Source organism: Hemiscyllium ocellatum, chromosome 12 (assembly GCF_020745735.1).
Source record: "Hemiscyllium ocellatum isolate sHemOce1 chromosome 12, sHemOce1.pat.X.cur, whole genome shotgun sequence".
In the NCBI taxonomy this organism is placed as follows: domain Eukaryota; kingdom Metazoa; phylum Chordata; class Chondrichthyes; order Orectolobiformes; family Hemiscylliidae; genus Hemiscyllium; species Hemiscyllium ocellatum.
In genome coordinates, this window is record NC_083412.1 from 11,382,545 (window position 1) to 11,408,680 (window position 26,136).

Consider the following 26,136-nt stretch of genomic DNA (forward strand, 5'->3'; position numbering starts at 1 on the left):
CAAATGCGATTGGACTTCGATATCTTGGGGCATAATTTAAACTGATTGGCCCAATTCGAATTTGTTGTGTATCATAGCAATAGTTTCAGCTATTTGTTTCACGACCAAATGTTACACTTTTAAATTCTTCTGTGTGTTTCAAGGTCTGTGCAAGCTTTTCACTCTTTCTTAAAGGTATAGTACACCTCTACAACCTCAGAATAGTGTTGTGGGGAAGCAAGCATACAATTCCATTCTTCAAACTCTCTGAGCTCCTACCTCCTAGGGCTGAGTACAAGAGTTGGGAGGTCATGTTGTGGCTTTATAGGACATTGGTTAGGCCACTGTTGGAATGTTGCATGCAATTCTGGTCTCCTTCCTATCGGAAAGATGTTTTGAAATTTGAAAGGGTTCAGAAAAGATTTACGAGGATGTTGCCAAGGTTGGAGGATTTGAGCTACAGGGTGAGGCTGAACAGGCTGGGGCTGTTTTCCCTGGAGCGTCGGAGACTGAGGGGTGACCTTATAGAGGTTTATAAAATTATGAGGGGCATGGATAGGGTAAATAGACAAAATCTTTTCCCTGGGGTCGGGGAGTCCCGAACCAGAGGGCATAGATTTAGGGTGAGAGGAGAAAGATATAAAAGAAACCTAAGGGGCAACTTTTTCACACAGAGGGTGGTGCGTGCATGGAATGAGCTGCCAGAGGATGTGGTGGAGGCTGGTACAATTGCAGCATTTAAAAGGCATTTGGATGGGTATATGAATAGGAAGGGTTTGGAGGGATATGGGCCGGGTACTGGCAGGTGGGACTAGATTGGGTTGGGATATCTGGTCGGTATGGACGGGTTGGACCGAAGGGTCTGTTTCCATGCTGTACATCTCTATGGCTCGATGATTTGTGGTAAGTTTGAAATGAAGGTACAATGTTAGGACTGATACCGTGTTCACCACATCACACAAGCCCCAGTGCTGTGAGTGCATGGTATCCTTCAAGCCCAGGGTTTTGTTGTGTGCATTGGGTTAACCACCTCTCTAGTCTAACTAGAAGAGTCATGTTGGGGTAAAAAAGAAATATATTTTGCTACAGATAACATGTCTGTGACCTGCGTGATGCAGAGTCTGAGCAGAAAACAATCATAGAGTCATAGAGCAGTTCAACGTAGAAACAGACCCTTTCGTCTAATTGGCCCTTGCTGACCAGATATCCTAAATCAATCTAGTCCCATTTGCCAGCATTTGGTCTCTAAACCCTTCTATTCATGTACCCATCCTGATGCCTTTTGAATGTTGTACCAGTGCCCCCCCACCCAACTTCCTCTCATGGGTGATTCCATACCCACACCACCCTCTGTGTGAAGAAGTTGCCCCTTTTGAATCTTTCCTCTCTCACCTTAAACCTATGCCCTCAGGTTTTGGACTCCCTTACCCTAGAGGTAAGGCTATTCACCCTATCCATGCCCTTCATGATTTTATAAACCTCCGTAAGGTCACCCCTCAGCCTCTGAAACTCTACGGAAAATAGTCCCAGGCCTGTTCGGCCTCTCCCTATAGCTCAAACCCTCCAACCAATCCTTGTAAATCTTTTCTGAACCCTTCAGAACACAACATCTTTCTGTAGGAGGGAAACTAGAACTGAACGCAGTATTCCAAAAGTGGCCTAACCAATGTACTGTACAGCCGCAACAAGTCATTCCAGGCCTTCCACTCATCCTGCTGTGTCTCCCACTGTCTGCTTAATTGCCCTGACCCACGTCATATTATATCTCCGTGGGTGGTACATACGTCCTGTTTTAACCCTTGCAGGCCAACATACAACATGTACACTTTAAGTCATTTAAGAGGCTGATGTGGGGATAAGTTGTGCATTTTGATACTTTCATGTTATTATTTTGTATTATTCGACGAGATCAGTCACAACTATCGCAGTTATAATTGTTGCTCCAGTTACTGTGAAAGAAAAGGAATTATATTGCTAATTATATCCCTAGGTGGGTTAGCCATGGGAAATGCAGGGTTACATGGATAGGGTCGGGAGGGTGGGATATATCCCAGGCTGCCTTTGAAGGGCTGGGAGAGTACAAGACCCAAAAAGACCGTCCTGATTTTGAAGAGATGTCTGTAATAAAGTTGAATATTGTCCAGTATGGGCCGAGGATCTCTGCAATGTCAGTCTCTGGGAGCTGTGACTCTCCAATTCCTGAGATCTGGGTCTCTGAACTGGGAATGCGCACTCTGTCTATGTCCCTCCAGTGCAGATCTGGGGTCAGGAATGGATCTGCGATCATGCTGTAACTTTGTGGTCAGTGCTGTGTGACTGCATTAATCTGACCTCATTTGTTCTTGTGCTGGGTCTTGCAGAGTTGCGTTGGACCGTCCACCTCTGTACCTGTGCTGAACACAGCCAGTGGAGCAAGTCGACAGCTCGACCCAACTCTCCTGAGACCAGACCGTGCCTGGAGTCCTCTGTGGAGATCTGGAAACACTGTTTGGAGTGACGCTTGGATGGACGGCGACAGTTCAGCAGCAAAGACGGACGCATCTTTGAGAGGTTCTGGCAAGGGCTTGGCCCAGGAGCAGGTGAACATCATTGTAGTCTGCTCATCTCCGTGAACCACTTCCCCACCACCTCCCCATGGGGAAAACACAACAATAGCAGTGAGGTTTTATACAGCAGTCAGTCCATTTAGGTCACACCTCCCTTTACTGTACTATTTCAAAACCTTTTGACCTTGAACCCTATCTGTCCTCCATCCTATCACAGACTGTCCTTTCTGTTCTCTTCACACTACCTCCCCTTTCACAGACTCAGTCCCCACTACATTCTCACCTTTCCTCTGTTCTCATGGATGGCCACTGAATTCATCTCTTGAGTCTTTCCACAATCCCCCGTGCTCATTCCAGCATCTGCAAGATTTTGCCTTTCTTAGAATCCTGACAGTGTGGAAGCCGACTATTCAGCCCATCGAGTCCACACCCACTCTCCCAAGAGCATCCCACCCTCCCTACCCTATCCATGTATCCCTGCATTTCCCATGGCTAACCCACCAAGCCTGCACATCCCTGGATACTGTGAGTATTTTAGCATGGCCAGTCCACATATCCTGCACTTCTTTGGATTGTGGGAGGAAACTGGAGCACCCGGAGGAAACCCACACAGACACAGGGAGAATGTGCAAACTCCAGACAGACAGTTGCCCGAGGTGGGAATCGAACCCAGGGTCCCTGGTGCTGTGAGGCAGCAGTGCTAACCACTGAGCCACCGTGCCACCTCTTTTACAAAGGGGTCATTTTAAAAGATCCGAGCACATTTAACCCAGTGTGACGTATTCTGGCGGCACTGGGATGGCACCCTTTAATATCCCACCCATTCCAATCCCATCCTCCTCTTCACTCCACACCCTTTAATACCCCACCCATTCCAATCCCACCCTCTCCTGCACTCCCCACTCCCTTTAATACCCTACCCATTCCAATCCCACCCTCCCCTTCACACTCCCCATTCCAATCCCACCCTCCCCTTCACACTCCCCCATTCCAATCCCACCCTCCCCTTCACTCCCCACCCTTTAATATCCCCATTCCAATCCCACCCTCTCCTTCACTCCCTTTAATACCCCACCCATTCCAATCCCACCCTCCCCTTCACTCCCCACCCTTTAATGCCCCACCCATTCTAGTTCCACTCTCTCTGTCACTTCCCCGATGCAACAACAACCTTATTTAGATGGTATCTTTAATGCAATTGAACATTCCAAGGAGCTACGTAGGAGCTTTCTCGAGCAATCTGTTGCCATGAGCGACACGGTGGGGTGGTAGTATCAGGTTTGATGCTAAAAGCTTGTTTAAATATGTCACTTGAAAGGAAGCTCTGTAAGGAAGAGTGTATCGATGGGGAATTCGAGAGGTTGATGCCTGGACAGCTGATGACGTGTAATTAAACCTGGGAATGCAGCGAGAGGGCCAGAGTCAGAGGATTGCTGATATCTTAGGGGGTTGTGGAATTGGAGGAGAATCCAGAGATAGGGAGGGGCAAGGTCGTGGAGGGATTTGAAAAGCAAGATGAGGAGTTTGTAACAATCGAGCTGTTGCCTGAGCAGGAGCTGGTGTAGGTCAGACAGCACAGGGATGGTAAGGGTTCAGACTGGCTGCACATTAACGCACAGGAAACAGCATAGAACATTGAACAATTCAGCACAGAACAGGCCCTTCGGTCCTCGATGTTGCACCAACCTGTGAACTATTCTCAGCTCATCCCCCGATACTATCCCATCCTCATCCAAGTGCTTATCTAAGGATTGGTTAAATCTCCCTAATGTGGCTGAGTTGACTACATTGGCAGGCAGGGCATTCCACGCCCTTACCACTCTCTGAGTAAAGAACCTGCCTCTGACATCTGTCTTAAATCTATCACTCCTCAATTTGTAGTTATGTCCCCTCGTATAAGCTGACGTCATCATCCTAGGAAAAAGACTCTCACTGTCCACTCTATCTAATCCTCTGATCATTTTGTATGTCTCTATCAAATCCCCTCTTAACCTTCTTCTTTCCAATGAGAACAGACCCAAGTCTCTCAGCCTTTCCTCATGAGACCTGCCCTCCAGACCAGGCAACATCCTGGTAAATCTCCTCTGCACCTTTTCTAATGCTTCCACATCCTTCCCGAAATATGTCGATCAGAACTGTACACAATATTCCAAGCATCTTGGATAATCTCAAGTTTTTAGAGGATTCTGTGTCAGAGAGGACCCAGGATTGTGTGGGAATAGCCGAGTCTGGAGTTGGATGAGAATTGCAGCAGCAAATGATCCGAGAACGGGGCAACGTCACGGAGGTGGGAATTACTGGTTTCAGTGAGGAGATTGGAAGCTCATCTTGGGGTCAAAGACCAGATTCATCCCACGCCTGTGCTTCCAGGGAGAAGGATAGCGCCAGTTGCTAGACAATGGAATTTGGAACCGGAATTGAAAAGAGTGACTTTTGATTTCTTCCCGCACCCCCTTATTGGGCATTTGAAAAAAATAACCTGCATTCACATAACGCCTTAACCTCCCAAAGCTCAATACTTTAGAATTACGGAATTACTTACTGACAGTAAAAAGAATAATGTGAGCTGAAGGATAAATACTGGCCAGGGCACAAGGGGTCTGTGTTAAACAATGTCTCCAAACCATTTATGTTGACCTTTGGGGGCAGAAAGGCCCCTGGTTTAAATGTTTTGTCAGGAAAATGGCACCTCTGACAGTGCAGCGCTCTCTCCACACTGCACCACAGTATTCGGCCTGAATTGGGCACCACAGTGTGACTTTAGCCCATGACTGGACTGAGTTGAGAGGGAGCCCAATGGGACAAGGATTACATACAATACTGCCAACTGGGGCTGAGTAGAGAGGACAGGGTTAAAACCGGCAAATGCAGGCTATTTGCACAAATGTACAGAGCTGGAGACAGGGCTCTGTTGTGATGGAGACGTAGTGTCTTTGCCTCTGAGCCAGGAGACCCACGTTCAAGTCCCACCTGCTGCAGAGGTATGCAGTACCATCTCTGAACTGGTTGATTTTAATAGCTGCAAATTGGAGGCAAGTTTGGTCCTGTTGAGTGATTGGGCAGGATATGGAATCATAGGATCTCTACAGTGTGGAAGCAGGCCATTTGGCCCATCCCTGTGAACTTCCGAACAGCATTCCCACCCAGACCCAGCCCCAGTCCCCTATCCTATCCCTGGAATGCTGCATTTCCCATGGCCAATCCACCCTGACCTGCACATCTTCAGACTGTGGGAGGGATCCGAAGCACCCGGAGGAAACCCACGCAGACACAGGGAGATGTGCAAACCCCACACAGTCACCCGTCGGTGGTATCAAACCCAGGGTCCCTGGTGCTGTGAGGCAGCAGTGTGCTAACCACTGAGCCACCGTGCCGCCCCCAGCGGCGATGAGGCAGCAAACCCTGCTCTCTGTCATGTTGAAGATCTGTTCAGGGTGGATGTTACTCCTGGGCCACAACCCCCAATTACCCAGAAGGCAGTTCAGAGTCAGTCACACTGCTGTTGGTCTGGAGTCAAATGTAGGCCAGACCAGGTAAGGACAGCAGATTTCCTTCCCATCAGTGACCCAGGTGTTTTTTTTTCCAAATCATTAGGCTCGTCATTCCAGGTTTTTATTGAGTTTTAGTTTTGTTATTGGCCATAGTGATTTAGACCCATATCCCCAACTCGTTAGCCTGGATTTTCCTGGATTACTGAACGTGATACAATTACTGACCACCAAACTAGCACCCCCCCCTGCTCTTGCTGTATGATGTTTAGTCTCTGCTGTGTGTAAGAAATACCCAGATCCACCTCTGTGTTCTCAATCTCCCTTCATCAACAGACAGAGGGAGCTTGAGGGTTGGTGAACTCAGAAGAGAACTCTGCGCCCAGAAGATACCACAGGCCCAATGGAGATGGACAGTCAAAGCACAGAGACAAAGGCAGAGGATGGACAGGTATGGCCACTCTGATGAGAGGGATGAATCTCATAATGTGAGAGATTTTGATGCTGTAATTGTTAAACCTTTGTTAAAGCGATCAAGAGCGTACCAGGGTCATGAGAGGGAGAATACATTTCGTCTTGAAGAGAGGTTGGAGATACTGGGACTATTTCCACTGGATCCGACAATGTGCGGAGCGGATTTAATTGGGTTTTGAAATGGTGCCAAAGTTTTGATGGAGAGAGCCAAGTGAAAGACATTTCCTTCCGTTGGATAGCTCATGGAGAATGGTTCTGCAGTTTAGTGTTCTGATTGAGAGGGTAACGGGAGGAGGGGGGGGAAATGTCTGTACCTGGTGATTGCTGGACTTAATGGTTGAGAGTGAGTCACACCAGTTGACCCAGAGAGTTCAGAATCCTTTCAAGAAAATAGAATGAGCCTATCAATCAGAAGTTGCAGAACTATGAGGACAGATTATGATTATTTTGAGTTTGTCAGCAGCTTCTTCCCAGGGTGGAAAGGTCAACTACAAGAGGGCACAGGTTCAAGGTGAGAGAGGGACGGTTTAGGGGAGAATTTCAGGGAAAATGTTTCACACAGACGGTGGTGAGTGCCTGGAACGCACTGCCAGCGGAGGTGGTGGAAGCAGGCACGTTAGCAACGTTTAAGGTGTATCTTGATAGACACCTGAAAGGGAGATGAACAGAGGAATAGAAACTGCACATGGGCAATAAGTAGCAGGTTTAAATAAGGACCAGGAACTGGTGCAATCTTGATGGACGGACGTACCTGTTGCTGTCCTGTGTTGAATTAATACAGGGCTATGAGAGTGAGAGGAACAATAGATTTGTTTATGATTGGTATGGGACCATGGCGAGAGAGTGAGGCTGTTGGATTAGTTTGGGAGGGTCACAGGGAGAGAGTGGGATGAGTTTGGGATTGAGAGAGGGTCACGGGGAGAGAGTGGGATTTGTTTGGGAGGGTCACAGGGAGAGAGTGGGATTAGTTTGGGATTGAGAGAGGGTCACAGGGAGAGAGTGGGATTAGTTTGGGATTGAGCGAGGGTCACAGGGAGAGAGTGGGATTAGTTTGGGATTGAGAGAGGGTCACAGGGAGAGAGTGGGATTAGTTTGGGATTGAGAGAGGGTCACAGGGAGAGAGTGGGATTAGCTTGGGATTGAGCGAGGGTCACAGGGAGAGAGTGGGATTAGTTTGGGATTGAGCGAGGGTCACAGGGAGAGAGTGGGATTAGTTTGGGATTGAGAGAGGGTCACAGGGAGAGAGTGGGATTCATTTGGGATTGAGAGAGGGTCACAGGGAGAAAGTGGGATTAGTTTGGGATTGATGCAGCCATAAGGAGGATAGACTCAATGTCTCTGAGTCTAACAATATTATGAATTTCATTCATCAGTTACTGGCTGTTTGACAGGGTGACTGTTGTGGGAATATTGTTTGTGATCTGTCGCATGCTGGGCAGTGAGTCTATTTCACCAGGGGCATAATGTCAGATTCTGATGCTTTAACCCCCTGATAGAGTATCTTCCAGTTAGCCCCTTGCCTGGGATGTGACACCATTCTGGGCTTGGGAGACCCTCCCTCTGTCTCTATCCCGGCCAGACTGGCTGAGCTGGGTTGAGGAGTAATCCTTCCTGATGAAAGGCATGTGCTGTTGTGTCGTGATGTGCAGCTGACACTGAGGAAGACCCGGTTCCAGGGTGGCAGGGTTCCAGAGGCGGGAGGGGCTGGGGAGTCCGAGCCAGTCTCTCTGGAAGCCCTTGCCAAGGCGGTGACCTTGTTTCACAGAGTGATTTACTACACCCAGCCCCAGCCAGCACTGCCTCAATTCCAGGCAGCCTGCTGAATGGTTTAACTCCACGCCAATCAAAGGCAGAGTCTGCAAAATCAATTAACGTTTAACCTTTATTGCTTTGGCCCCGGTTTGGAAGGGCGGTTTCGGAAACTTGAGAGTCGAGATCCTTAACTGTTTTACAACTCGTGAAGCTCAGTTTGAGTGATCAGACAGCAGCATGTGGCCATTCGACCCAATAAAACCCCGAATTCATGTTGCACAGTGGCTCTGATAGAGCATGAGGAAGCCAAGGAAAATATAATCAGGCTCACGGAGTGAAAACTCAGTCATACAGCACAGAAACAGGCCCTTCGGTCCAACCAGTCCATGCTGACCATAGTCCCAAACTGAACTAGCCCCGCCTGCCTGTGCTTGACTTATTCATGTACTTACATAAATGTCTTTTAAACGTTGTAACTATACCCCCATCTACCACTTTCTCTGGAAGCTCATTCCACACATGAACTTTTCTCTGTTTTTAAAATAAAAATTGCCCTCATTTTAGAAAAATCCTTCCCTTTTCACCTCAAAAACTATGCCACCTAGTCTTGGAATCCCTCACCCTAGGAAAAAGACATCCACCATTCACCTTATCTGTGCCCCTCATTATTTTAGAAACTTCTCAAAGGTCACCCCTCAATCTCCTATACTCCAGGGAAAAAAGTCCCAGCCCTATCCAGCCTCTCCTCATAACTCAAACCTTCCATTCCCGGAAACATCCTGGTAAATCTGTTCTGAATCCTCCCCTGCTTAATAATACCCTTCCTATAACAGGGCGACCAGAACTAGACACAGTATTCCAGATCAACATCCTGTACAACCTCAACATGATGTGCCAACTCCAATACTCAAAGGACCGAGCAATAAAGACAAGTGTGCTAAATGCCTATCTGTATGTGAGACAAATTTCAAAGAATTACGTACCTGAAACCCTATGTCTTTCTGTTCTACAACAGTACCCAAGCACCTATGTTTGATTGTATAAGCTCTGCCCTCGTTTATTTTACCAAAAATGCAAAATACCTTGCACTTATCCAGATTAAACTCCATCTGCCACTCTTTAGCCCAGTTGATCAAGATTCCTTCTTCAAAGAGGCTGGTTTAAAGGATAGTCTTAAAAGACAAGAGAGAGATTGATGGAGGGAGATTCAGAGTATCAGGAGGTTCACTTGACTGATAGCTAAGGTTGGCGAGTTACTTACAGAGGAAAGGTTGGATGGGCTGGGCCTTGGGGTTGAGGAGAACGGGAGGCAATCTTATTGAAATGTATGAGATCTGTAGGAAAGCTGAAAAGGTGGATGCTGACTTCTTGCTGCGGACATTCTGTCGGAAGTCTTTCCTGATGTAACGGTAAGCAAGGTTTTTTTTAAGAGCTTCTTTTTCAGGATCATTCACCATTTGATCTGTACAATACATTTTTGAACATCTGTAACTTGGAAAGGTGTCACTGGAAGTTCAATCCAAAGGCTGTTTTATTATCCATGATTCAGCCTGGAAAATGTTGGATTGCAGTTTGTCTCTGATTGTGTGTCCTGGAAATGAGAAATTCTTCTTTCGCAGCCAGACTCTGCAGCTGTTAAGAGATTTTTACTTTTACGTCAACTTTCATGAACAAAGCATTCAAAGCTCCCAGCTCTCTCTAGTTCCTGCAATGTGCTCAAAAGTGGATTGCAGGCCGTTAAATTTTGTTTTTATTTTTAATTTTCCTCATAGTTTACTCACAAGAATCTGAGTGTGGATATTCCAATGCTGAAGCATTCAAAAGACATTTCTTATAGGAGACAGTGAGGACTGCAGATGCTGGCGATCAGAGTTAAAGAGGGTGGTGCTGGAAAAGCCCAGCAGGTCAGGCAGCTTCCAAGGAGCAGGAGAGTCGAGAGTCAAGGATGAGGCTTGTGGGCCAAGGGGGCTGAGAGATAAATGGGAGGGGGTTGGAGTTGGGAGTAAGGTAGCTGGGAATACAATACATATATGAAGGTGAGGGTGAAGGTGATGGGTCAAAGGGGAGGTGTTTCTTATAGCTAACTACCATAAAGAGACATTACATTCACAGGTGTATAAGCATCTGAGATAGCCTTGACCTATTCAGTTACCTAGCAACATGCTTCCAGTAGTGTGTCATACTTCTCATGATCTCTGAGTAAGATGGAGCATGTTTATATCCTGAGGTCACAAATGGTGATGATTTTGTGAATGTGTTTCTTGATGCTGTGCTGACTGTAAAATATATAGCAGTTTCCTCTGGCTCACCACCAAAAGCCAGGTTTTGAGTGTTGTCACCTCAGGAACTCTGTCCTCTTCCTGCCTCAGTTCTCTTCTGGTATTTGTTCAGCCTTTGTGTGTAAGCATTAGTTGTAATGACAGGCTCATTATCAAGAGGAACTGTGTCCCATTGGATATAACAGGGGCTAGAAGCCAAGTCTAGCCCTTCTTAAGTGAGGAGACAAAAGTAAGTCCATGTAAATTATGTTGTGGAAAATTCATCTGCCTTTCTTTTGTTGAAATCAACTTCTAAAAGGTTTGTAAAGGCTGAGGGCTCCTGTTTGGGCTCAGCTGGGTTATTTATGGAAAGCCTTGCTGTGGAGTTCTGTCCTGAAGGTTCAGAAATACCATAGGTGTCTAAGAGGTTTTGGGAGTATGCTTCAATATGCTGATTGCCAGGATGCTGCCATCCAGGATGTTAGTCAGTCAGGTAAAAGATGAGGTCTGCAGATGCTGGAGATCACAGCTGAAAATGTGTTGCTGGTTAAAGCACAGCAGGTTAGGCAGCATCCAAGGAACAGGAAATTCGACGTTTCGGGCATAAGCCCCTCATCAGGGCTGTTAGTCAGTCAGCCGGCTAACTGTCAGTTCAAGTGCAATCAACTTTGGGAGACGGTGCTCTAATGGTATTATTGTTAGACTATTAATCCAGAAACTCAGCTGATGTTCTTGGGATGAGATTAGAGTGGTGCTGGAAAAGCACAGCAGGTCAGGCAGCATCCAAGGAGCAGGAGAATCGACGTTACGGGCAAGGACATCCTGCTATGGCAGCTGATGGAATTAAAGTTCAGTAAATTATCTGGAATTCAGGGGTCGAATGATTGACCATGAAACCACTGCCAATTGTCAGGAATAACCCACCATTTCCTTCACTAACGTCCTGCAGGAAAGGGAACTGCCTTCCTTACCCAGTCTGGCCTACGTGGGATTCCAGACCCACAGCAATGTGGTTGACTCTTAACTGCTGTCTGGGCAATTAGGGTTGGGCAATAAATGATGGCCCATCGAGAGATGCCCACATTCCATGAATGATTGTTTTAAAGGTATTCAAATATAAATACGTCACAGGTTTGGGACCAGCATCTGATTGGTGTACGTTGCAATGTCTCCTATGATATAGGACTATGGAGAAAGAGAACAACGGATTGGATAATCTCCGAGAGGTAGTACAGGCAAGCAAGGTCAAATGCCCTCCTTCTGTGGTATGTGAAGTTCTGCTTCTAAATTGTTCCATTGCCTGGACCTGTGACTAAACGTAAATATTCATTCTTTTCAACAACGTACAGGAGGTGAGAAAGTCTGAGCTCGAAGCTGCACCAGGAGAAAAGGAGGCGTCGAAGACAGAGGTCGTGCAAGTGAGTCTTAGAGTCATGCAGATTAATGGAGACAGACCCTTCAGTTCAACTCATCCATGCCAATCAGATATCCTAAATTAATCCAGTCCCATTTGCCAGCATTTATCCCATAACCATCCAAACCCTTCCTAATCATATACCCATCCAAATGCCTCTTAAATGTTGCAGTTGTACCAGCCTCCTCCACTTCCTCTGACAGCTCATTCCATACATGTACCACCCTCTGTGTGAAAAAGTTGCCCTTTAGGTTCCTTTTAAATCTTTCCCCTCTCACCTTAAACCTATGCCCTCCAGTTTTCGACTCCCCTACCCTTGGAAAAAGACCTTGGCTACTCATCCTATCCTCATGATTTTATAAACCTCAATAAAGTCACCCCCTCAGCCTCCGACGCTCCAGGGAAAACAGCCCCAGCCTGTTCAGCCTCTCCCTGTAGCTCAAATCCTCCAACCCTGGCAACATCCTTGTAAATCTTTGCCGAACTGTCTAAAGTTTCACAAAATATTTCCTATAGCAGGGAGACCATAATTGAATGCAGAATTCCAAGTGTTTGAACCCAATGTGATGTTGGCCAGTCTCCTGTTGAGTGTGTTGGGATTGTTTCCTGGTGCCATCCAGTGGCGCTGACTCCACCACCTTCTGAGACTGAGAGTTCTCACTTCACACAATCCACTCTTATCGTCTGTCCAGACGTTGTATGTTCACATGCAATAATATTTTGGTGATCGCAATAGTTGTTGAAAGAAATGATGAGTAGCTGAGGGCACAGATCTCTGCTGCCTGGTCACCATGACAACCTTCTCAATAAGTCCTGATTGAAGCACTCCCTTGGCCTGGGCCTACTGGGGCAGCCTCACACTGAATCACTACTCTGGTGACCCCATTTAGTGAAAGATGGAAAAGGTAAAGAAAAGATTTACAGCCATGGTTTCGATGATGAGAGACTTCAGTTTGTTGTATGGGTGAGAGAGAAGCTGGGATTGGAAGTTGAGTGGAGAGATGGGGCAGAGGTCCGGACAGAGCAGGCAGTGAGAACTGCTCTGAGTGGACAGTAGGGCTGTGAGCATGGATGTAACGCGAGTGGCCAAAGAAAAAAATTCCAACATGAGGAAAATCTTTCTTTCCATAGTGAGTCTTCACTGTGATGGAGGCAGACTCAACCCTGAGTTTCAAAAGGGAATGGGATCATCATCAGAAGAGAAAGATTTGGAATGCTACAGGGAAGTCTGGGGTTGGGGGTGAGATTAACAGGGGAGGTGGGTCTAGCTGCTGCATTGCTATTACAGAGAACTGCTGGCAACGCAGTGGGCCAAATGGTCTCCTCCTGTGGTTTGCAACTCCTGTGATCCTATATTATTGGCAACGGAGTGCAGGAATCCATGTTGAGTGTTTCTGAAAACCAAGTGTTCTATAATGAGAAATCGGGAACTACTCCCAGGGATTTAGTCCAAAGAGAGTTAGTGTTGGTAGATGTTTCCTTAATGTTTTTTCTTTGTGTTGAGTGATCTATTCATCAAGTCTGGGTCACGTGTCCAAGTTTGATTGGTCTTTCATGCTTAAATATCTGTTTTACTGCTGGGGAGGTTCAGCAGGAGGGAATGGGATCTGCTGTTGCTTCGATAGAGGCCTGATGATGGGCTTTTGCCCAAAACGTTGATTTTCCTGCTCCTCGGATGCTGCCTGACTGGCTGTGCTTTCCCGGCACCACTCTAATCTAGATACTGTTGCTTCAATAGAACCAAATACTGAATGGCCAATTATTTCCATTGAACCTGTTGCTGTAGTTCAATAGGAAATTTACGTTTTGCGGTTCCTGGCTGGGTGTGGTGGAGATGCCTTTGGCCTATTTTGAGGCCTGCAGTACCATAGCTCTGCATTAGTGGAGTTTCAGGCCTTACCTGAGGCTAGGCCTTAGGCCTTGTCCATGAATTTTCGGTCTGCTCCGGACAGCAACAGGGTTGGAAGCAAAATTCCTCAGGATGTAGTGGGAATGGGAGGGCTTCTGCTCCTCTTGTTTCCTCAGTAATGTTCTGTCATTTTTAAGAACCTCTGGGGCTGTCATAAAGTCAAGGGGCTCTAGTTATAGAACAGCTGCAGGAAGGATGTCTCCGTCTGACTGAGGGGTGTCCAGAACTAAGCCTCAGAATAAGGAGCAGGTCCACGAAGACTGAGACGGGGAGGAATTTCTTTATTTGGAGGGGAATGAATTCTTGGAAATGCTCTACTCCAGAGGACTGTGGAGGTCCAGTCATTTGACTATGTTCAGGGCAGAGATTGATAGATATTTTAGATAGTAAGGCATGAAGGGATATGGGGATAGTGCAGGAAAATGGTGATGAAGTAGGTGATGGTCATGATTTAGAAACAGAACAGGCTCAAGGGGCTGAATGGCCTACTCCTGCTCCTATGTTCCTATATGCCAATTCTAAAATTTCTATTTTCCAGTGCTAATCCTCCATGCTCTTGCTCACACCCTAGCTTCATAGCAACTTATAAACCCTCTTGAGGTTTCTGTATCCCTCCAGTTCTCACCTCCCATGCATCCCCTGATGTCCTTCAACTCATTCCCTCTGTCTCTTGGCCCTTATTCATGCTTCCTCCCCTGTTTTAAGAAACCGGTTAATATTAATGCCCGCAGTCAAGTCTCTGGCCCTCTTCTGAGTGTCTCAATACGTGACTCAACATCCAATCCTGACTGCTTGTCACTTGGGGTCCAGTCTCATCTGCTTGTCATTCCTGTGAAGCACTATGGGAGAATTTACGATGCCAGTGGTGCCTGATCAATGTAAGTTGTTATTGTTCATTGTTGTACTAGGATCAGCTTGGGGGAAAGGGGTTATGTGTATAGCTGGTGTGGCTGGACACCTGTTGGCCCAGGGGCAGAGTCAGAAATTGAGTGATCACTTCCTTGATGCCTCTCAAACCTCCTTGATGCCTCTTCAGTTTAACCTTTTGGGCTGATTCCCTCTCCCGTGGCCCAGGGAGAGTGAGGAAGCTGCTCATTTTGAGTTGAGCCCGAATCTGAAATACCTGAAACAGGAGCAGGAGTTGGCCATTCAACCCCTCCAACCTGCTCGGCCAGAACATGACCTCAGTGCCATGACTCTGCTATGACCTCCCACTTGGCCTCCACATTCTGAACTACCCCGTCACGGGAAACCATTTCTCTGTGGTCGCTTGGCTGTCTTTGTCCTGTCAGCGTTTTGCGAATATATTGGCACTGAACGACCGATCAGCACCGTTACGTCTCCCGGGGTGTGAACTGTTGTGATTGTTTGAAATTTGACAAGCGCCAGAAGCAGAGGTTCGACAGCACATCTCGCTTCGGAAGTGCGTTGTTGGCTGCTGAGCTTTGCCCCCGAGGTGGCGAAAGGCGCTACATAAATGCAGGCCTTGCCTGGTGCGGGAAATGATGTTGCTTTTGGGTCTACTTGCAGAGTACGCCGCTGGACATCATTGACATTGGGAAAGGTTTGAAGATGCAATCGGAGAAACCTCATTTAGTGAGTCTGGGTCGTGGGCGTCTCAGCATTGCTATTACACTGCTGCCAATAAACGAGGGTAAGAAACAGTGGGGGGTGGGGGCTCAGTGGTCTTAATACAAAGTTGTTCTCACAAACGTATAACTACTTTTATTTATTTGCTTTTCCTTCACTTTTTTCATGGCATATGGGCATCGGCCATTTGTTGCCCTTCTCTAACATTGAACTGAATGACTTGCTGGAGCCATTTTGGAGTCAGCCATGTTGCTGTGAGCCTGTCGGTCAGACCAGGGAACAACAGCAGATTCCCTTCCTTGAAGGATGTTTGTGAACCAGAAGGCTGTCGTCATGGTCACCATTCCCTGAGACCAGCTTCCGATCCTTATTAGCAACAGGAGAACCAAGGGTTGGCCATTAGTGAGACTATTGCTGACCCTCCCCTCCAACCTGTTTTTCTCCACAATCCACACACACACACACACACGAAGATACACAGGCAGACATACACATGCATACGCTCGCACAGACACACATACATACAAACAGACACACCAACAAACACACATCTACAGGCACATATACACACAGACACACACCTACAGGCACATACACACCTACAAACAGACACACACGCACGCAGATACACAGACACGCAGACGCACACAGGCATACAGACGCGTGCACACACAGAGACACACACAGCTACAGACACAAACAACTACAGATACAGACGTACACAGACACAGAGACACACACAGCTACAGACACAAACACCTACAGATACAGATGTACACAGACACATATGCATACAGACACACACACACACACACACACAGACATAAAGACACAGCTACAGGCACATACTCATGCAGACACAGACACACACAGACACACACACACACCAGACCTTTCCTGTGATTTATTAATGTGGGTTAATGTCCAGTGATCATTTGATGGAGGACCAAGTGGAGACTGAAAGGACAATCACACAGGATGTGGCCAGCCCACAGTGAAAACGTGAGAGAGTGAAACATCCGAGGGCACTGACCGCTCGGCTATTGCGACGTGTCATTTGATCTGGAGAGCCCCCTGTGCGAGCGTGGCCCCAGCTGGAAGGCTGATATTTGGTTCAATTCCTGGAAGTGGCGATCAGCTGAAATCTGTAAACAAACTCCACAGGCTGCTGGGTTGGATCCCTGGTCCTGGGGCATCTCACTGCAGTGGGGGGAGTGGAGGGTGGTGGTTTGGTGTACTACAGTAAAGGTCAGTTCCCCTGGGTCAGGGAGGGGAGAGAGAGCGTGAGGTGGGGTGGGGCTGTACAAATGCTGTTGAGCAGCTGTGGGGCTCTGGCAGCTCCAGACTGTGAGCCTCCAGCCCGAGACTGCAGCAAGACTTGTTCTGTCTTTCTCTCTCCCCTGTACGAGTCTCTCACAATGACAGCCACCTTCAGTCACTGTCAGAGTCGAGAGTGCTGAGGACTTGTGCAACATCCAAGCCTGAACCTGGTTTGACGTCAATCAGCAACTCCCAAGACTGAAGGCAGGAGGTAATGACTGAAAATAGTTTGATGTGAATTTCAGAGGGAAATCTGTTCGGTTGCGTTCTTGTTAAATAAACATGCTTGTAGTCTTTGTTTAAAACCCTTTCATGGTGCATACACGTTTTAACATTAGTCTAGGTTGGACTCTTTTTTATTAAAGAAATTGGGCAGTGGTTATATTGTCAATTTTGTTCCCTCACTTACAGAGTGGAAGGGTATCTGAAGTTCTGTAGCAGACCCCCATTCTCTGTCTCTCGAGCTGGGTAAACACGTAAACTGTATTCGGGATTTAGCATATGACAGGGGGAGGCCAGTCAGTTTGCATCAGCTGCTGGTTTAATGGATTACTCAGATGTCTGAGTGAGCTCCGTGTTTACACTGAGGCTTTGCTGGGGCTGGAACATCTGCAGTGAGGGGGCCATCACATTTGAAACTTCACTTCCTTTTCACGCCCTGTTGGCATTGCTGGCAATCAGTGAACCCCTACATGATAGAAGCAGGCCACTCAGCCTGTTGAGTCCATGACAACCCTCGGAAGAGCATCCTTCCCAAACCCACCCCCGACCCTGTTGCTGCATTTTCCCAGGGTCAACCCCGGAAAGACAGGACAATGCTAGCAGCTTTTGTGAGAACAAATCCACTTGGAACAAGTCATGTCTTATCCTTTTCAGTCCCAACTATTAACCTGGCCAGTGTAAAGTTAGAATTTGGTATAGTTTTCTTTTTTTAACATGATTGTGTTAATATTTTTAAAGGGGAGATATTTATTTGCACAATGCAACTGTTTGATTAAATTACCTACAGTGTGGAAACAGGCCCTTCAGCCCAACACCAACCCTCCGAAGAGTAACCCACCCCCCCGAGATTTCCCTCTGACTAATCCACTTAACACCATGGGCAATTTAGCCTGGCCAATTCACCTAACCTGCACACCTTTGGACTGTGGGAGGAAACTGGAGAAAACCCACACAGACACGGGGAGAAAGTGCAAACTCCACACAGACAGTCACCCAAGGCTGGAATCGAACCTGGGTCCCTGGTGCTGTGAAGCAGCAGTGCTAACCACTGAGCTACTGTGCCGTATTTCTTGCAACTTTAAGAGACTAGATATTTGTTGTTTCTTATTGTGGAATTTAATACAGTCTGAGACCTCGAGGTATTTTCTAACCAACCAGTTCAAAGAAAGTACGACACGTCTCTGGAGCAGTGGGACTGGAACCCAGAGCTGAAAATGTGTTGCTGGAAAAGCGCAGCAGGTCAGGCAGCATCCAAGGAGCAGGAGAGTCGACGTTTTGGGCATGAGCCCTTCTTCAGGAATGGGCTCATGCCTGAAACGTCGAATCTCCTGCTCCTTGGATGCTGCCTGACCTGCTGCGCTTTTCCAGCAACATATTTTCAGCTCTGATCTCCAGCATCTGCAGTCCACAATTTCTCCTTAGTACTCAGTCATCACTACTGGGACTAGACAGGGAAACAGTGACCTCAGTTCATAACACCAGCCGTCCATTTCTCTCTCAATACACCACATTACATTCCTCCAGGTCAAAGCTGCTGTCAGTGTATGCATATTGTTACAACACTCTCCCATGGTGCACGTCCCTTCGATCTTCATCATCTTGGAGTTGGTAACAAGGCAGTTGAGTTTTGACATCCATCTAATTTGTCCTAGCTTCAGTCGAAAGTGGTGAACTGGTTGCAATCACTCCTGCATGGTGTGGTAGATGAGGTAAACAATAAGATGACAGAGGTTGGACGGGTGCGCTGAATCCTTTCCTAGTTTCCCTCCTCTATTGGTCATGACAAAGTTTTAATTCAACCAGGATGGTAGTTTGGGTATTTTATGTAAATCTGGGACTCTATCAGGTTTAGTATTAGAAACAAGTCAGCCAGATTTCATTAGTTAACTGTTTATTATCAGTACAACTGAATCAACACAGTTGCAAAGATTGACTGACAGTTTGGTCTATGCAAACATATATATGTAATTAACCTTTGAAAAAACAAAACACACACACACACACACACACACACACACGCCTGAGGAAACACAAAGAAATAGGCAAACTCTCCAGACTGTTACTGCAAAGGTACTTTGGCCACATGAAATTTACATTCAGGAGAAAAGGTTAAGTCACATGGTGAGCTGTATCCAAAGTTATTCTGCACGCCTAACCTCATGGCACAGGAGTGTCACCATGGAACTGTTGTAACTGGCTGCATTCCCTTTTGCTATAGATGGTGAGGTAGATTCTGAAATTCACTTCAGTAAAGATGACCACTCGTGAGTTTTCAGCTCCTGAGCTTTGCAGAGTGGATTTGCAAACAAAGGGAGAGAGAGCAAAGGCCTGTTGCTCATTAGACAAGATTCCTTAATCCTCTCCAATTGGCTTCAAGGGCCCAGTCAGTATATTACAAATTAGTATCAGGATCACACTGCTTCATAACAATAGAACAGATGGGATGATTGGGTGAACAGTCATCCTGAAGCATCTGGAGATAGGATGAGATGAAGTTGGGAGAAGGCTTGAGTTCACGACAAGTCCCAGCATGAACCTGTTGGGCTGAATGGCCTGTTTCTGTGCCATCAGTCAGTGCAGACTCAGTGAGTGGGAAGGCCTCTTCTCTGTATGAGTCTGTGTACTTTTGCGAACTCGGGGAACAGTGCCATGGAGTGTGGGTTGGAACGTGTCGACTTGATGTGTTTGAGACAGGGATCATCAGCTGAAAAGCCACCTCAGCCCTGCCAGGGCAGTAGCTACATTGTCAATGAGGATTACACTCAATTGCAGACACACTGGGCTGAAGGTACTGTGTTTGCGTGTGATCTTCAGGTACAACTCGGATCGGCACTGAAGACGCTCCGATACCTCAGGACATTATATTACAGGGGGAGGACGTGGCACCTGAACATTGCTATATCGAAAACCGAAAGGGGCTGATCAAGCTGTACCCGTGTGGAAACTGCTGCACAATGGATGGACTGCCAGTGAAAGAGCCCACTCTGCTGACACAAGGTAGGTCATACACTCTCTTATTGTGGGTGCCCATTGTTGAGAAACACAAAAGCTGGGGGGTGGGGGGGGGGGGTGGAGATGTCTGTGTGTACAATGTGTCAGGCTGGTGAGCATGTTGATCTAGTAAGGCCACACAGTGAGCAGCTTCAGCTGTAACTTGGATGTTGGGGTGGACGTGCTGTATGCAGGGAGATGGTGACAGAGTGGGAATGCTACTGGATCAGGAAAGCGCTGGGAGAGGTGAGATAGGTTCACATCCTCCAGGGGCAGCTGGTGGAATCTAAATTCAACAAACAATACAATTAATTGTGACAGCCAGTTGGCAATATCACAGAATCCCAACAGTGTGGAAACAAGCCACTCAGCTCAGAGTCCATACCAACTCTCTGAAGAGCATCCCACCCCCCCCATTCCATCCTTGTAACCCTGCATCTCCCATGGCTAACCCACTTCACCTATACATCCCTGGGCACTATGAGCAATTTAGCATGGCCAGTCCACCCTAACCTTGGAAGGACACCAGAGCACTCTGGGGAAACCCACGCAGACATGGGGAGAACGTGCAAACTCCACGCAGACAGTCTGCCCGAGGCTGGAATCGAACCCGGGGCCCTGGAGTTGTGAGGCAGCAATGCTAACCACTGAGCCACCGTGCCGCCCTTCATTCGGTTGTCACACTGAGTACGGACGGAGGAGATTGTCTGCAAAGTTGGTGCTTGTGTTTGGAAAGTTAAGTATCGAAGTGTATGTGGACGAACGTCTCGGTTTAGTTTCGCTCCCATCATTTCGGCATAAAAGAGGGACAGAGATTTCAGGTGCCAGAGGGTTATTATTAGCCTCCAGGAGGGTATTGTTTACCTGCTGCTGCAATGCTCGTATTATTTCCTGGAACATGCGAAACTGCATTAAAGTTGTGGTATTGAAGAATTCAACTGGTTTTTATTGCAATTAAATATTATACATTAACATTCCATTCACTAGCCACACAAGCGTCTGGGCTGATAGTAAACCACTAGCTTAGAAGAGAGCGTTTTGCTTCCAGTAGCATGTTATGCTTCAATCAGTCTGAGATAAGATGGAGTGTGACACACTCGTCCCCTGAGGTTGCATAGATATATACGGACATACTGACCAGAAGACATAACACAACCATATTCTTTTTTTTTGCAAAGATTAAAAACTTCTCCTGAGCTGACATATATGGTCGTGCATAGGACTTGTTATCAATTCAATGATTTTACAAACGGTTACAGCAAGAATCCATAAGACTAACACTTTAGACTTCAGTGTAACACTTTGGAGATTTGCCAACATGTTGAGGTAGGAATAATACAGAGTTCAGAATTATACCTTGTTCACTGTTGTGTTTGTTTGTTGACTAGTTGTATTGCTGCTAGTTGTTGTCCCTTCATATCACTGGGGGAACGTGAGGACTGAGGAAAGTGCTGAGGGGTCAGAGTTGAGAGTGTGGTGCTGGAAAAGCACAGCCGGTCTGGCAGCATCCTGAGGAGCAGGAGAATCGACATTTCGAGTGTAATCTCTTCATCAGGAAGAGCTTAATATCATTGTACAATCATCATCATTGGAGTGTTCTTCCTGACTATTCTCCTGTATGATTGATGGGTTATACTGAGCTGAATTCTGCTCCTTTGCAATGTAACACCATGATCAGTCATGACTTCATATGACCTTTGCTGGTTGCAGAGATGTTGTTGTTGTTCAAGTTCAGGCAATCCCTGGGCTGTGAATAGGTTCTGTTTTGGAGTCCATTTGTATGCAAGTTAGAACACAATACAGGACAATAGAATACAGCTATTTGTAAATACATGAAAGTGTCTTTAAAATTGCAACCACGTATGGGATTGCTTTCATAAGTATCAGTGTTGATAAGTCAGACGTTTGTAAATTGGGGGCCCTTCTATCTTTATTTTGAACTTGCACTGTCTGCTCAGTGCACAGTTTTAACAGGTCTCTCCCTAATCTTGCATCATGCACCTCCTTCACACTCCACAGGGGATCAAGAAATGGCTGAATTTGTAAATAGACTGCAGCCGCTACATGACTACTTGAAGGTGTGAGGTAAAATCCCTGTGTGACATCTTGTGGATTGGAATTCAGTTAATTCCTGAAGTCATGACACCTCACTTGAGTAGTGTGTTGGAAATCAAGCCCCGCTATCTCGGAGTCACTGCAAAAGTGAAGGATTTCCAAATGTGTACAGAATTCCCCATTTTGCCTGAGTTTCAGACCCAGGTTGTGAGAAAGTTCAGACCAAGTTTAAAGACTTAGAGCAACTACATGCAGAAAAAGTTACATTAGAGCAGTGGTAGACATTCTGATTAGATTAGATTCCCTGTAGTGCAGAATCAGATGCTTCAAGGACACACTGACCCTCCAAAGAGCACCCTGCTCCCCCCCTTTGACTAATGCACCTAACACTCTGGGCAATTCAGCATGACCTGCACATCTTTGGACTGTGGGAGGAAACTGGAGCACCCGGAGGAAACCCACGCAGACACGGGGAGAATGTGTAAACTCCACACAGACAGGCACATGAGGCTGGAATCAAACCTGGGACCCTGGTGCTGTGAGGGAGCAGTGCTAACCACTGAGCCACCGTGCTGCCCCGTACAGCCAACAGGGTCATAGTAAACATGTTTCATTCAAGGTGAAGAGTGAGACCAACAAGTCCAGAGAATCCTGGATGTCGGAATGGAATGTACAAGATTGGTTAAGGAAGGAAAAGGAAGCTTATGGTAGAGGCCTAGAGAAAGTGCAGGTGGTTGGTTTTAAAACAGAAACAAATTAGACAAGAAAAGAGGGATGTGAAAAATGGGTAACATTAAAGAAAATGTCAAGGCTTTTTATGAGCTGACTGGGGGATGAGGGAAAGCGAAGGTCCCAGTTGGGAGGAAAGAGGTGATCTTGTGTGTGAGGAACCTGAAGACACAGCTGAAGTTTTAACTCAGTCCTTTGCATTATTTACTGTATATAATTCCTATAGATTCCATGATTCAGAGAAGGATATGTAGGAACTGAAATCTCACTTATTTGTGGCACAACCCTTCTCTCTTCATCAGATCCAATGGCACACCTTTCAACTGTTGCATCATTTAATTGAGTGTTATTAATCTCCTCTGAACTCCTGTTTATCACAACTTCCCCTCTGTAGTTTGTTTCTTCCTCCCCTGGATTAAGAATTCTTTCACTTCCATCAGAACTGAAGAGAGGTGGAAGATAATTGACCCGTAACATGATCTCTGTTTCTCTCCTGTGATGTTGTCTGGCTTACTGAGTCTTTACAGTCTGTTTTGTTGTTATTAAAGTTCTGACCTCTAGGCTATGACTTAGAGGTCAGAATGCTGTAAAACAGTCATTTCGCTGAAGCGTGTCAACTGGCTTCCAACTTTTTTTCTACGGTATATTTTTTATACTATTGCCCTGACCAATCAATTTGTCCGGCTTAAATTGAAACAAAGTTTGACAGTTAACTGTCAGTTATCATCTAGCCAGTGCATTCTCCATGACAATGCGTTCACCAGCCTTTACTGTTCAGAGTCCATTTGCCATCTAATCAGCACTGTCTTCCCGTGCAATAGAAAATGCTGTTTTCCTTTATTTTTGGCATTCTTGTGAATGGTCCTGAAACGTTCAAGAGAAAAAGTGTCCTTTAACAGCAATCAGGTTCTCTACTAGCTTTCGTTATTGCTTATCATCTTCATAATCCGAATCCACTTGGAATGCTTGGATATTCGAGATATCAAGGGGATGGGGGCAACTGGGGGGTGGGAAAGTCAAGTAGACAAACTTGGTCAGCTCTGATCCATTTTAATATCCAAGCAGGCTTCGAGGGGCTGAATGACCTCCTTTTGCTCCAGTTTCCAATGTGCTAGCCCGTCATTCTGACAGAGAGTATGTTCAGCGACCCGGCACACTGGCAGCAACAGCCTCCCTGCAGGAAGGTGTGAGCACTGAACAGACAATCACACCGCTTTCCTCCCGAGTGGTTTTGTGTGATCGGTGCAGGGTTTCACGTGGAACGGCTGAGGAAATGGCATGAAATCGAGGTGGGAGGGGATGTGGAAGTATAAAGTACCAAGATGGGATTTCTGGAGAGCTCAAGCTTGCCTGGCAGGCAGCAATAAATCTCAGGGCTCGTTTCCTTCCACAAACACAGTGGGCAGGAATCATCTGTGCATAAACCTGCATTCTGATAGAGTAGGCCCGATTGCTTTTACTTACACAGAAAGGCTGATCAATTCACTGAAGCCTTCCCTCGGAATGTGTGGCCTCACTCCCGTGGAGACCATTCCGGTGCCTCCCAGTTTGTGGAGGATGATTAGGTCTGAGTTGTTGATAGCAGGTCGCCCATATCTATCTCAGTGAACATCGGTGGTGTACATTCAGAACACATGACCATCGGAAATAGGAACACGAGTGGGCCATTCGGCCCCTCAAGCCTTCTCCGCCATTCAGCAGGATCATGGCTGATCTGATATTCCTAATGTCCATTTTCCTTCCTTTTCCCCATAACCATCGATCTCCTGCTGATCATGAATCTATCTATCTCAGCCTCAAATAAACACAAGAACACTGCCCTGTCATCCTCGACTCTCCCATGAGGGGGAACATCATCTCAACGTCTAAGAGTCTTAAAATTAGCTTTATTGTCAGGTGCTCAAATTAGTATGGTGAAAAGTTTACAAATCGTGCCATCTTAGGTACAGATTCTTAAGAGGGAAAAATATAGTTAAATGAATAAAAAATGTAGAATAATAGTCCTTCCTATACAGTCTATGCTGGCACCTAGACTCCAGTCTGTACTGGGCCTTGACTCCAGACGATGCTGAGGCTTTTCAGGCTGGAAGGCCATAATCCTGTATGTCTCAGTGAGATCGCCTCTCATTCCTCCAGTGAGTAGAGTTCCAACCTGTTAAATCTTTGATCAAAAGACAATCCCTTTGTACCAAAGATCATCCTTCTCCAACGAAATAATACCTTTACTTAGATTAGATTACTGACAGTGTGGAAACAGGCCCTTCAGCCCAACAAGTCCACACCGACCCTCTGAAGAGCCACCCAGACCCATCCCCTACCTTTACCCCTTCACTTAACACTACAGGCAATTTAGCATGGCCAATTCACCTAACCTGCACATCTTTGTGACTGTGGGAGGAAACCCACGCAGACACGGGGAGAATGTGTAAACTCCACACAGACAATTGCCTGAGGCGGGAATTGAACCCGGGTCTCTGGCGCTGTGTGGCAGCAGTGCTAACCACTGTGCCACCGTGCCATCCCTACTGTGGGGTCAAAACTGCTCACAGTGCTCCAGAGGTGGTGACAAAGCTTGTTCAATCTGTGTCTTTCCGAGTGCGGCTTAATGCTTTGCCTCAGAACTCTTCCCAGTAATTTTCCCACCACTGAGGTTAGGCTGACTGGCCTTTCATTATGTTGTTCCCAACAGATATGTTGGGCAGAGCTGAACACAAACTCAGGTCTCAGTTGTGGCATCACCATGTCACATCTCTCACACACAGGTTCAGTCATCAAGGTAGAATTAACCCTTTATTCCCCAGCCTGCTCAGTACTTAATGCATTTTAAAAGGATTACAGGGACAGACGGATTTGAGAGGGGCGGGCGGTTTAAGTAGTCTTTGAAGCTGTCAGGACAAGTTGAGACAGTTGTTAATAAGCATTTGGGATCCTTGGCATAACGTGTCGAGACACACAGAATATGAACAAGGAAGTTGTGGTGAAGTTTCATCGGGCCTCAGCTGTTACATCCAATAACTGGCACCAACCTTCAGAGAAGCAACAGCTAAAACTGTGCCTTTACTTAAAGAGAAGTCGGAACAGTGTAATGAAAGGCCAGTCAGCCTAACCTCAGTGGTGGGAAAATTACTGGGAAGGTTTCTGTGGGGAAAGCATTAAACCACGTTTGGAAAGACACAGATTGAAGAAGGGCGGTGAGCTTTGTCAAGGAAAAGCGACGTGTAACTAACCTGATGAAATTTCCTTTTTTGTTGAGGAGGTTAACAAGAATGTCACACCGTGCAGTCCTTGTTTAACCATAGACCATATGGTTATATTTTGATGAGCTCTCACGTGAAAGACTGGTGAGAAAGGTCAAAACCCAGCGTGTGTGGTAAGTTGGATTGAAAATAAACAAAACAGGGAGCAGATG

General features: G+C 46.6%; 1 protein-coding gene across 10 annotated transcripts in view; it reads left to right on the top strand.

Moving 5' to 3' along the window:
- phldb2b (pleckstrin homology-like domain, family B, member 2b) overlaps positions 1-26,136 on the top strand; it is a 261,470-nt gene that overhangs the window by 34,152 nt on the left and 201,182 nt on the right. For 5 of the 10 annotated variants that reach the window (XM_060833314.1, XM_060833316.1, XM_060833321.1 and 2 more), the window contains exons 1-5: positions 6,390-6,464; positions 11,681-11,762; positions 11,847-11,915; positions 15,351-15,474; positions 19,767-19,949. In XM_060833314.1, coding sequence (XP_060689297.1) covers positions 6,457-6,464; positions 11,681-11,762; positions 11,847-11,915; positions 15,351-15,474; positions 19,767-19,949 — 466 coding nt within the window. In that variant the 5' untranslated portion in view covers positions 6,390-6,456. Of the gene's footprint in view, positions 1-2,339; positions 2,559-6,349; positions 6,465-11,680; positions 11,763-11,846; positions 11,916-15,350; positions 15,475-19,766; positions 19,950-26,013; positions 26,098-26,136 lie in introns of those variants that run through there. The other 5 variants (XM_060833320.1, XM_060833318.1, XM_060833319.1 and 2 more) reach the window with 3 other exon arrangements.